We start from the raw sequence: 13,090 nt of genomic DNA, 5'->3' as shown, positions 1-13,090 counted from the left end.
CTTGGAGGATGCTGTTTACTGCCTCCCCCCCGTCCTCGCTGCCAATAAAAGTGACAAAAAATGGGGTGTCCCTAAGAAGAGGCACTTCTTTATTTCGTTTTTCATTTCCAGTAAAAACATTTTTGCAAGTAACATTTACCACTTATAGAAGTTTAAAGACTATTTCCCACAAAGTTCTGTTTCTCCAAAGCATGGTTTGTAAGGATGAATGACTAGCAACTCTCTCCTGGTCTTAGGCTTCTGGGAGCTGGCTTATTGAGATAAAAGACGCTTTCTTTAGTGAGCAGGCAGTGTTGCATTTTGCAGCTGCTGCCCACTACTGATGACCGTTCCACCTCCTTTTAACTAAGGAGGTTGGAGGAAGAGAACACAGACCGAGTAGTTCATTTCCGTCTTTCTTTTTTTAAAAAGACGCTTCTTTTTGCAATGTGCTGAGTGATGAGGCAAAGCAGCCAGGATTTGTGTGCTGCTTTCTTTGCCTTGAAGGGAAAGGATGAGCGCCCGGCAGCAGCTGCTCTAGGACTGGGGAAGGAAGGCTGGCTTGGCTAAGGGGCATGAGGGAACCAATCTTCTTCTTCTTCTTCTTCTTCTTCTTCTTCTTCTTCTTCTTCTTCTTCTTCTTCTTTTCTCTCTCTCTCTCTCTCTCTCTCTCTCACACTCACTTTTTTGGGGGTTTGAGGCTGGGAATGCAAGGAGGGAAGTCTGCATGTGAGAGAGGGCTACTGTTGGCCACAGCCGATTGCAGCTCATGGAGCTCTGAGCAAGAGGGAGGCTGCCGAAAGACGAAGCAGCAAATCTGGTGGCGGGGCAGTTTCGTCTGACAAGAGGGAGGAAGGGAGGAGAAGGTGGCCGCGGTGGCAGCAGCAGGGGGTTAGAGGGTCTTGGGGCACCTTGGCAGCAACCACAATGTCTGAGGATCAGGCGCCTACCACTGGCATCCCACTGCTGCCTCTTCCGTGCGAGCAGCCCTCTACTGCTAGGGCTCAAGAGTCACTGCCTCGCGAGAAAAACACAACAGAAAGTGGCTTGGTGCCAGTGGACTTTGGGTAGCAGGGGGAGCTGGGGGGGAACACAAGCCTCCTGGAGGAAGTCAAGCTGCAGGAGGCCGATGGCCTGCAAAACTACCCTATTTACTTGGATGTAATGCGCCACAGAAACTAATGTACACCCTAATTTTTGCAACGCAATTTGGCCAAAAAAGGTGGGTATTAGATTTGAATAAATATGCACTTGATCTTAGCCAAAAGGCCGAGAAGCGATAGATTTGAGTAAACATGGTATATGCATGAGCTCAATGTATCACACTTGTTGCTATCTTCCATCTGCAAAAATGTGCAACATCTTTTTCACAGGAGTAACATTTGATTATTGGGTTGCACATTGTAATATTCGTGATTTTGCAAGGGTCAAAATCCATTTTTCTCACATGCTTGTATAAATATTGCAAACACTTTCTTGGAACTGTAGCCACTAGGCTGACGTTACTAAAAGGTAGAAAATTTAAACATACCGTTTGAGTTTAAAGAGAAGTCAGAATTACAAGCAAACCGCCTGAGAAGAATTATTATAATACCATCAGGGCTTGCCAAGAGGAAAGTCTCTTCTCATACCCTTCCACCCAAAGGTTGTGTGATTAAGCTGCAGTTAGTCACAAGCACCATAAAAAATTCTGCACAATCAGACCCTGCAAATAATTTTACTCAAGAGAAAAGGATTCTGCTTCCATGAAACAGGCATCCAGTTCATTGTATAGACCTGGAAATTAAGGAGAAGAAGGGGTGGACAACAACTGAAAGTGCCATTTCCTCTTCACAATTCAACTGTGCATTTCCACAATTTTTCAAGATGGGATATGGGATCCCTGAGCGCTATCATCGGAAATGGTAACTGGAATTGAAAAAGCATGCATGCCTGTAACAATTCAAAGTATCTTTTTGTAGCACAAACTTTCCAAATGGTATAACAATGTCTTCTTCTTTTAAACAAAATGATAGATGGTAACATGGCAACGGGAAAGGCTTTATTCTAGGTATCATTACACCTGGTTATTGTTGGCCCTGCATAGGCAAACTCAGCCCTCCAGATGTTTGGGGACTACAATTCCCATCATCCCTGATCATGGTCCTGTTAGCTAGGGATGATGGGAGTTGTAGTCCCAAAACATCTGGAGGGCCGAGTTTGCCTATGCCTGTTGTTAGCCTTCCTCAAGTCAAATATATATTTTTAAACATTTTCTCCAAATGTAATAATGAAAACTTTGGCTGAGAAAGCTGCTACTTGCCTTGGGACAGAAAAAGGACAGCAATGAGAGCAAAATAATTCAGGTGGATGTTCACTACCATCTGCAGTATATTTGCCCTACATGATCTGGGACACAGGTTATCTAAAGAACCACCTTGAGTCTTTCTCAGAGGTCCTCCTCCAAGAGAGGTGACTTTGTGACTGTGTTGTCTAAAATGGGGGACTCCAAATCCAATGTCAGGCAAATATATTTTTATTTGCCCAAGCCTTCCAATATGTGATTGAAGATGTTTTTAACTGGAAATTTATACTGATTCTAGTTTAATTAGTCTGTCATGTTTTTACTGGTCCTACTGATTTAGTAATTTAGTTCTATTGGGATTTGATACTGTTTTTTCTTGTAAGTTGCCTGATAAGTTTTAATTTTAATATTAAAACTTAACAACATATGCACTCCTCCCATCCACCCTCAAGGCAGCCAACCATAATTTGTACCAATAGCAGAACTCATTTATCAGAGGCATTGCCTATTATACTGACCAAACCATTTGAAAATCACAAAAACCCTGTAGATTGTCTCAGGGAACCACTCTTTTGTCCTTGTACACAACTGAAAATAATAAGGAACTTCTGTCCTTTTTAACAATTGATTGGGTGCACTGATTTCTGAGTTCATTTAATCTTATGGTATCCCCACACAGCTCACATCGAAAGGAAAGTGTCTTGTTTCATTCAGAAGGGTCTCCAAGTGCTCTTCAAATAATGTCATGCAGTGAAATGCAGCTATTGATGGGAGATTCTAGCTATTTAGTAACGGTTTTGTACATTTAAAATAAGAGAAAGGCAAAGGGAATGGGTGCAATCCACCAGGCAGCGGACTGCAATAAAAGCAGGCAAACCCTTAAGCGTTGAAATCACATTCCCTGGGATTGTGCTTTTACTAACATGTGCTACCTGAAATCAATATTTGGGTTTCTATTCTCTGTGGCCACTGCAGAAAGGGGTATCTGAAGGATCGAGAGGCATTTTAATAGTAGTATTTTGCCTTGCAAGCTGTTAAGACTGAACTGTGGTTAACACAGCATGGCCATCCAAAAATACTAACCTTCATGTCTTGTTCAGCCTTCATCGCAGTCTGGGCCTGATTGCCTCTGACTCCAGAGAGTGATCCACAAGGACCCCTGGCCATATGTGGCAAACGAGGGTGGCTCATAAGGCCTGTGGTCATCTGAGGTGGCATCTGACTAGCCAGTGCCACTGGCGGCCTCTGAACAGGCGCTGGGAAGGTGTTAGTATGTGGGGCTCTTACCAATGGAGGGACCAGGTTAGGCTGAGAGAGGATCTAAGTGGGGGAAAAACAACAACAAAAAGAGAGACATTTAGCTGTTAGCATAATGCCAACCTGATCACATGGTGGCTTCTCTGCAGAGAGCCCGCCTCCGCCACCAATCAGTGCCTTGTAGTGGGTGCATTTTTTCTATTAAGATTGGCCATGTTTGGAGAATTCTAAGGGGGGGGGATTTAAGGTAGGAAGTGTGCTTAAAAATTGTCTTAGCACATTTGAAAACCAAAAGGGGGAAGGGGTTCCTCAAAATATATGTCAAGATGCAGGGATTGGCAACAGATAGGTTTATGTATTCAAACAGAATCTGGCAATTTCAAATTTGAAGTGCAATATACAAGACATTTTTAGAATCAAAAGTACACACCACATGTCTCCATATCATATACTTTATAGCAACAGCACTCTGAAAGTACTCCCCCTTTTAAAGGATGCTCAGTTTTTTATTTGTAGCTGACTGTTTGGAAGACTGCTTTACAGCTGCATTTCAGGTAAGTGGCTAAGAGCACACAATTCACCAGGAATTTCTGCACAAGCACCAATAAAATGAGTAGAGGTGGAGGCATATGCAATTCTCAGCAGAGCCAGCACAAGAGACATTCCTGTTGTATTGTGCACTTGATGATGTCTGCTTTAAGCCGCACACTGGGACCCTTCTCTCAGACACTATTTTCCCCTCTCCCTTTAAATGTTTAACACTCAAATGTAGCAAGAGCTGTGCGGAGAAGCCTGTGGTCACCTGCCTGCATTAGAGCTGTCCAATCTCTCAACTTTAGGAGCACAGATGTTACTGAAAGCAAGATACAGAATGTTTATATATATTTGATTTATAAATTATTTAAGGAAATATTTGATAGATATTCCTGCATATAGGGGTTCTTCCATTTGAAATAAGCTGAAGATAGAAAATCTCAGACCACTGGCAGTATAGCAGCTGCTGCCCACCTGGGGTGCAAACTGAGGAGGAAATGGTTGCGTCATTCTCACAGCTGCCGACTGAAACTGCTTCTGGTAGACGATGGTATTCATTTTATTGGCCTGACTGTTCGGACTTGTGGAAGCAACCCTTAGAGAGAAAACATTTTAAGTAAGTTAATATATTGGATATCATAAGCACCAGAGAAACCTTTTATTACACTTTTCATGTGCTACCTTGAATCCAGAAGAAAACTGGCCATTATTTAGTAAATGCTGTTTGTAGCGAACACAAGGAAACAGGAGTTTATTGTACAGTAATATGAAATAAGAGAGATGCTAAAATTAAAGCTTAATTTACTACCACCACCCCACACAAAGGGAGAAATTAAGATTAACTATAAATTGTGGTATTCTGAATTCAATAGGCAGTGCACAATGTCTTTAGAAACCCTGTAATACAGCAGGAGGATTTAACACTGTTCTGTTCTTTCAAACAGAACCATGAGACCTTTGCTTTCTTCTGGCACCCAGCAAACATTCCTATGTGATACTGGTCGTTTAATCTCCTGAGCTGCTGCCACACCTGACTGGGGTAATCATTATGGCTAAATGCTTCTATTAAAAACATGTCTTCAGATTTTGGGAAACTCCCAAATAGCTCTCAGCTGGGGGCTTTATTTTAAGGGAAGCACAAAATTTAGCTTTCCAAATCATCTTGTTTAGACTTCCACTGATTTTGTGCTCAGTACTGCTTTCAAAATCAATCTCCAGCTCTGATCAGGATCCAATGTACTATGAAGTGAGTTGTGTTAGCCCTCCAAACTGAGAGGGAAAAACCTGAATGGGAACCTGCTTTTAAAGCTGAGGAGAATTTCAGTGGTTTGGTACGGTGGTCAGCATTTCAAAGGGGAAAAAACATTCTAACGGACGAGTGCAAGCTTATTGCGTGAGCCGAAGCCTATATTTGGTCCCCAGCCTTCTATGTTTTGATCTCGCCTCTCAATTTGTGTTCTTCAACTAAGCATTCAAAATAATACTAAAAAGAGTCTTCTTACAAGTCACCTTACTTTTCAATTTGAGTAATATGAGTGACTTTTGAGTAATTTGAAACCCTAAGTGCTGGCTGTAGCTCAAATCTGCAAGTTCTTCCTTCTCCAACTGAAGACCAAAAACTACATGGCACTAATAAAAAGTATTTCTTCTTGCTCTGTTATTGCTGAATCCCTATTATTGCATAGATAATATTGGGGCTATGCAGAAAAATGTACAAGGAAATGAAAATAAATTCTAAGGAGCACTCTTCATAAAATTCAGAACATTTAATCAAATAGCAGTATTCACTGACATGAGTACAGTATCCAAATCATAGTCATATTGATTGTTGTCATATATATATGAAACACAATCCTATGGAAACACACCTGTGCAAGCTCTGCTGAAATAAATGGGAATTGGGCAAGTATGCAGTCATTCTGTCTTCATATTTCCTGCAAAATAAATTGCCCTGTTTCCAAATATGTTTCCTTTTTCATCTCAGTCCTGAGCAGCTCAGTTAGTTGAGCCCTCCAGCCACACAATTACTGACACTGTCTCCTTACTACAAAGTAGAGGAAATACCAAAAAGCAATCTGAAATGACTGACTGCAAAAAGAGGCCAGAATGCCTGTTAATGGCTTAATTAAAACATAAATATTCCATGCCAGCCAACCCATTCCCACATAACCCCATTTATTACATTCACTTTAAAAAAATAAAATAAAATATAAAATATAACAATATTTTAGCAGTTTTAAGATGGGAGGCGTGGTCCATATTCTGTGTTGTTAGAAGCATGTCCATATAAAATATCATGTCCCAAGTCAATGTTCTGCACATATCTTTCTCCAAACTGCATTAGCCCTTATTTATTTATTAAACATTTCTATGCCACTTCACAGCTGGCTACCAGAGTGGCACCCTTACACTAATGCTTAATAAGTACTATTTCTGTAAGTGGGCTTCATCACAAATCTATGCTGCTAACTTGTTTGTAAAGACTTGCTTACCGGAAGGGACTAGACGTTGGAGTGGTGCTTCGTCCGGTGACTGGAGGTGTGCCTGGTTTAACATCAATGCCACTTCCAAAAGCTTTCAGGTCCATTTCTGACATCTGAAGCAAAGAAACCCAACCAACTTACAAAGGACACAAAATTACACACTAATACTTTCATGGGACACGGGTGGCGCTGTGGTCTAAACCACTGAACCTAGGGCTTGCTGATCAGAAGGTTGGCGGCTCGAATCCCTGCGACGGGGTGAGCTCCTGTTGCTTGGTCCCTGCTCCTGCCCACCTTGCAGTTCGAAAGCACGTCAAAAGTGCAAGTAGATAAATAGGTACCGCTCCAGCGGGAAGGTAAATGGCGTTTCCGTGTGCTGCTCTGGTTCGCCAGAAGCGGCTTAGTCATGCTGGCCACATGACCTGGAAGCTGTACGCTGGCTCCCTCGGCCAATAAAGCGAGATGAGCGCCGCAACCCCAGAGTCGGCCACGACTGGAACTAATGGTCAGGGGCCCCTTTACCTTTACTTTCATGAAGGACCCTGCCATACTCATTTAATCATCTTTACAATGGCAATAGGAGCTAGGAAACAAGTTCCACACCTACTCCAAAATCTCTTGGGGGGGGGGGGAGCTGTTGACATGTTACGGTTCATACTCTCATATTCCATGTGACATAAATAATTAAAATCCTCAGCTAGGCAAACTGAAAGTTCTTAAGCACTCTCTACCAATACTCAGTGAATCTCACCAAAAGACTTATGCGTAACAGATGAAGGAGTCACTGAGCATTTGCTTGGTCTCTATGGGACTCAGAAGCACTTACTGGATAGTGTCAAATGGTCTAAGTAAATGTATTGCTATGGTGTTCCAGTATTTGGCTGAGTCCTCCAGAAAGCTATGTGCACAACATGAGCCCCTGAGCACAAACTCTGTCTGCTCAGCCTACCTCAGTCAGCTGTGCAGAGCGTGGGTGGCAAACCCGAGACTTGCATATTGCACACCAAGATTTTCGGTGGTCTATAGGGAGCCCCAACAATTCAGTGGAAAATCAGTGGCTTTTTAAAAATAAAAAATAGTGACCTCACCAAACACTTTCCTCCACTATTTTCCAAAGTGGGCTTCCTCTAGTACTCCCAGGTAATTTTCAGTAGTATAAAAAGAACAGAAGTTTCTAACACGCCATCCCCACCCCTTTGGAAACATGATCTTTCTTCCCTTTTTTGCTTATGGGTCTACTATTTTTAGTGCTACTCAGTGATGCCATTGCCTCACAGCTGGAGAAACAACACAACTGTGGTTCAGAGTATAAGGATGCTTGGGGGAGGTACACTCACTAAGTAGCCAAAAGTCAAGCATTTGACTGTGAATGTGAACCACCATAGGATACAAAACCTCCAGCCTGTGCGCCAACCTTAGCTTACCAGGGGGTCCAATTTGGCCCATGAGGCTATTTCCCTCAAACTACTCACTTGTCCACCAGCTGACAACACTGGGTGATGTCAGCTGATGGGGAGAGAGAGTTCAATGCTTCTGGCTGCTGTTTTGCCAGGGTGTTTCCCTGCAGGGTATGTGCCGGGGAACTTTGGTTGAATTAGTTTAATTCTAAACCAATTCCATCCATGTTCAATCTCTTCCATTTGCTATTTCCTCATAAACTGGTTATGGTGCTATAAGGACTAAGTTACGAAAAAGGAGCAATGCTGCTGAGTGCTCCAGATGGCTGGAAAGCCAAACAGGATGTTGATGTTATGGGACTGTACCGTGGCAACAAAGGACAGTCTATTATGTGCACTGAGCACCGGATGTTAGCTCAGAGTGTCACATGACCCTGTACTGGAAGTACATGGGTGGAGTTTTTTTCTCTCTCTGGCTGCTGATGTGAGAGGGTGCAGACACGTTTCTCTGCACTACTGGAAAGACAGAAATAAAGGCATGTAAATACATTTCTGTCTGTCTCTCTCCCCTCCCTGGGAGTGAGGGAGGAGGGATGGTTGTGTTCTTCTCACGTTGAGGAGAATCGGCCGATAAAGACCTCGCCTTGTCTTGCCGGGAGTCGCTGACGGGGAGGTCAACATGGAATCAAAGCCGGGCACCTGGAGAGTGCTAAATTCCTCTGACCGACAAGGCTTGATTCAACAGTTATCCCTTTGGAATGATTGCTATACAATAACCATGACATGCCTGGATATGATGTGCATTTGTTCATGCTTTCCTGCTGCCATTCAGCAAGATTTAAGACACAGTCACATTTACCTTCCCAGTTATAATGCTGTGTTGAGCTCCAGCTGGAATTAGTCCTCTGAAAGGCTGGCCGACTTGTGCTGGCCGACTCAGATTCTGAGTCTGAGGCTGTGGTGGTGTGTGCTGTAAAGGAGGCTGAAGGGACTGTGGAAGAGCAATTAAAGGCTGGCCTGCTGATCCAAAGTTGGGCAAAGAAAGTTGTGATCCTGGTATAGGTACTGTCACCTGGAGAAAAACGCAAGAATGATTTAGACACACAGATGCTTCAATAGCTAAAGTGCATCATGATTAAATTGCCACTTCTGAATACTGTCGAGAAATATACATGTGTTGCTCTCTATGTACAGCTAATATAATTTGTACCTTTAGTGCATCTGAACAGAAAGAATATACACATTTTTATCGTTTGGAGTTATAAACCTGAAAACATATGGGCAGCATGTGATGATTCAGAAAGCAAGCCAGAGTAGGACATGGTTCTTAGTAAACAGAATTCCCTCCCTGTCCTTCTCCTGTAACTTATGTTTTCCCTATCTCCCTCATTATTCCCTGTAAAACTGAGGTTTCAGAAGCAGGAATTGGGTTTTGTGGTGCAGAAAGCAGTAACTGAAAGCATTTATTTCTTGGCCCTGATGGAGAAGACATGCCCCATACAGGCTCAAAAGGACAACACTGTGAGGACACAATAGTGGAAGAGATGTAGTTTCTTTATAGCCATCTTATTTGTGCGGGGTAGATTTGCTAAAATTCCACACACCCCCCACCTGGTGTTTTAATCATGGCCCAGCCATTTCTCTGCCCCTAATCCTCAAGTAAGCCACGGAGGTATATGGACTCTACCTAGGGAGAGTACACTTAGGGATTGTGTCAAACAGGTTCCACCAAGTGGCCAGAGCACCAATAGGAACACCAGCCATATCGACTGGAAATGTTCCAAGAACTCTCAAGAATCCATATGAATCCATCAGCTTCTGTGGTGGGAGACCATCTTAATGTGTCCCCTACTCTGTGCAGAGAAACAGGAACGCGAGAAATGTAAATCTCACCAGGAAATGAGCTTAAGACAAGTGCGCTATTTAAAAAAATCTCCTCATCTAAAGCACCAAACCTATACCCTGTTCCGATCCAGAGTGTTACCTGCCTCAGGGTGGGATCATAACATATTGTGACAGCTCTATTGTTGTCATAGTAGCCGTGAAGTCCTGAGACACCAAAGATGAGCTCACTATGGATGCTGAAAATCCACTATTAAATTGGTGTGGCATCTAGGGTCCACACATTCAAAGGGAAGGACTGAGAAGAGGCTTAGCAGTATATTTCTAACCCCTCATCTGTTCTGTCCAGCCCCCATTGCAACCTCTCTTGTGTGTCTGTAATGACTTCAGTGATGGTGTCCTCACTGGATAACTAGACAATTAGATACAAAATACCAAAATTTAAAGTGCTATGTGCATAAAATAAGATAGCAGTATCAGTGGCAACATAGTTAGAAGACAAACTACACCCTCCACCAAACAATATACCAAAATATCACATAACATGAAGGGGAAATTGCTCCTGGCTACAACAGGCACAAGCGTAGTTCTTAATTTATCCACTCCAGTTGCAGACCTTATCTAAATACCTTATTCTGATATTACCTTTCTTACTCAGAAGCAACCATTCTCTGCTCTCATGTAGAGACTTCTGTCTTTAGAGCAGGGAAATTCTGGTAAACATACATACTATGCCCAATTCCCCTTGCAACTCTGCAATAAAATAGAGCCTCCATTCTTGATCCAAAAGGGATGACCTCTTTTTTATTATTGTCCCACCAGCCTAATTTAAAGATTTACCTCTTGCCTAGCAACAGTGCTGGCCTCCAATGCCACCATTGACTGCTGAGCCATGGTTTGGGGTCATACCGCAGTATGATCTAATGTAATATACCAAGTAGCCATTATTCAAAAGAGGCAAGCTTATGAAATACTTTTAGGATGTTCGCCTCTATAGAAGATCAGCACATCACTGAACAAACTGAACTGAATGGGAATTGTGTGCAGACATTTATCTAGTGCTCCTATTCATTTCTATGTACTCTATGTAGAAGAAATGCCTATGTAGTTTACAGATCTGCACCATCTTGCTAATGTTTAGATGCCATGAACAGCATGCACAGGATTTTTCTAACAAATCCCCAGCAGAAGCACTATGGTCTTGAGTATTTATCACCTGATCTTGGAGAAAACTATTCTCGGAAACCACATTATGGTTTTGCATAATGGAAGATCAACTTCCTAGTTGTTGACTCTAGGATCATAAGAAGTTTAACTGGAGTAGGGTAAGGACCACAGTAAACATCACAGTCATCTCTAGACAAAAGGTGGCTTGATTTTTTTAGAGCAACACTTCTGAAGAAAAAAAGAAAAAGAGCACTATATTGTTTTTTAAAAAAGAAAGTTTTGTGTTAGAACTGTTTTGGACTGCTATATTGAGAGAGACAGCAACTTCTCTATAAAAGAACACAAACTATGTTCTCAAAAGAACATTCTCCTGTCAGGAGACAATGGTACTACATGCACCACAAGCACACAAACAAACACATATTAAATATAATTGAAAGCAATTTACCGTGCCATAGTTTACCTGCTGGAGAGCACTGGGAGACGGCGCAGTGTTATAGAAGCTAGTCTGACCTGGTTGCTGAACCTGTCCAGAATACAAATTTGAGGCCTGGGTAAGAGTAGCTCTGGCCTGAGAAGAGAGAGGTTAACATTTTCTAGGTGACTAGCTACGCAAGGTTAATTTAATCTGAAGAACAGAACAGTTGTATGACCATTTCATTTTAGATTTACTCTTCTCTGTACGCTGCAGCAGGAATGTTGCTGAACTTTAATTCCCATCAGCCCCAGCCAGCATGCCCAATGGTGAGAGCTGAAGTCCAAGGACACCTGGAGGGTCACAGGTTCTCCACTCCTGCTATAAACATTTCCACATTTGGAAAAGCAGCAAGCGTGGATAAAATATGTCCCAGATTTAATTGGACACATAACTGCTGCTATGTATAATCTATATTCAAAACAGCTGAAATACATCACTGCCAAATATGGGAACAAGGTTCTATAAAAAGTGTAAGTTTTAATGGGTGAATCAGGACTGCATCAGGGTGTGCAGGACTCTTCCATACATCGGTCTGAAATTACCTGAAACCTGCACGCTATCTCTCTGTTCCAGTTTTCCTTCCTCCCTGCTACAGTTTGGAAAGAAGGGGGTGGGGAGAAGAGGTGTATTTGGGGAATCATATCCAGGGTTTGATGGGGTCCCTTCAAGTGTGGGTAACATTGTGATCTGTCCCAGGTGTCTATGAGTCACCTACCATTAATTACTCACAACGTCCTGGAGCGTCACTGTGTGTAAATGAAACAAAGGCTGCAGACCCAGCTGCATGGGAATGCTGGCTGTTGACACCAGCCCAGTACAGCAAGTGTTCAACAGTATGGTGCCTCAAACAACTGAAGCACTATGTATAATAATACACACGAGTTGGGCTGTAGCTCAGTGGCAGAGAATCTGCTTTGCACGCAGAAGATTCCAAGTTCAATCCCTGGCATCCTCCAGTGGGGCTGGGAGAGACCCCTGTCGGAATCTGAAATGCTGCAGAGCCGCTGCCAGATAGTGAACCACTGGCCTGACTCAGTAGAAGGCAGCTTCCAACACTCAGATGACAGGGCACAATTAAATAAATGCACATCACAAAAACTGGGAAGGCTGTTTGCATGATAGGGCAGCGAGTGCCTGTGACAGAAAGGGTAACATTACCCTGTAGCTCAGAGGTTTTCAACCTTTTTGAGTTCACGGCTCCCTTGACCAACTACATGCTTTCTGTGGCTCTCCTGTGGGGAAACACATTCTGAGCCTCAGAAGTCCAGTTATGTCACCCCTTGCGCCTGCAGAGCCAGGTACTCATTGTCTCATAATGCAGATTAATTTCCCTTTTATATACACTCAGAAGCAGCACAACCATTCCATTTTGTTGTATTAAAGAGGCGATTCCAACTCTTCAGTTACTTTTCTGGGGAGGTCTGACTCTGACCTGGAGAAGATGCGTATCAATAAGCTGGGAGCCTCCTAGTCCTGAAGCTTGACTCAGTTGATGCTCATACAAGATAGGAATAGGTTGAGTATTAGATGTCTGCTGAAATGCAAGGCTTGACTGTGCCTTGGCAAGTTCCTGATGCTGCACTGCTGGGAAGTTGTGTAAGGCTGTGCCAGAAAGAACCACTGGTGACGGCTGAGACAGGCCACTTTGCATAAATGCCTGCTGGGATCT

The 13,090-nt window shown here is 42.9% G+C and overlaps 1 protein-coding gene across 39 annotated transcripts in view; it reads right to left on the bottom strand.

The window, feature by feature from the left end:
• The window catches only part of PRRC2C (proline rich coiled-coil 2C), a 73,689-nt gene that overhangs the window by 3,234 nt on the left and 57,365 nt on the right, over positions 1–13,090 (bottom strand). For 4 of the 39 annotated variants that reach the window (XM_083621310.1, XM_083621349.1, XM_083621317.1 and 1 more), the window contains 7 exons: positions 12,854–13,088; positions 11,392–11,514; positions 8,794–9,006; positions 6,547–6,650; positions 5,923–5,988; positions 4,529–4,649; positions 3,347–3,583 (listed from right to left, as the gene is read on the bottom strand). In XM_083621310.1, the coding sequence (XP_083477436.1) occupies positions 3,347–3,583; positions 4,529–4,649; positions 5,923–5,988; positions 6,547–6,650; positions 8,794–9,006; positions 11,392–11,514; positions 12,854–13,088 (1,099 nt within the window). The remainder of the gene's footprint in view (positions 1–3,346; positions 3,584–4,528; positions 4,650–5,922; positions 5,989–6,546; positions 6,651–8,793; positions 9,007–11,391; positions 11,515–12,853; positions 13,089–13,090) is intronic. The other 35 variants (XM_083621322.1, XM_083621329.1, XM_083621336.1 and 32 more) reach the window with 15 other exon arrangements.

The sequence above is a fragment of the Podarcis filfolensis genome (assembly GCF_964270895.1).
Source record: "Podarcis filfolensis genome assembly, chromosome: 6".
NCBI lineage: Eukaryota > Metazoa > Chordata > Lepidosauria > Squamata > Lacertidae > Podarcis > Podarcis filfolensis.
This window is presented reverse-complemented; position numbering and strand designations above follow the sequence as displayed.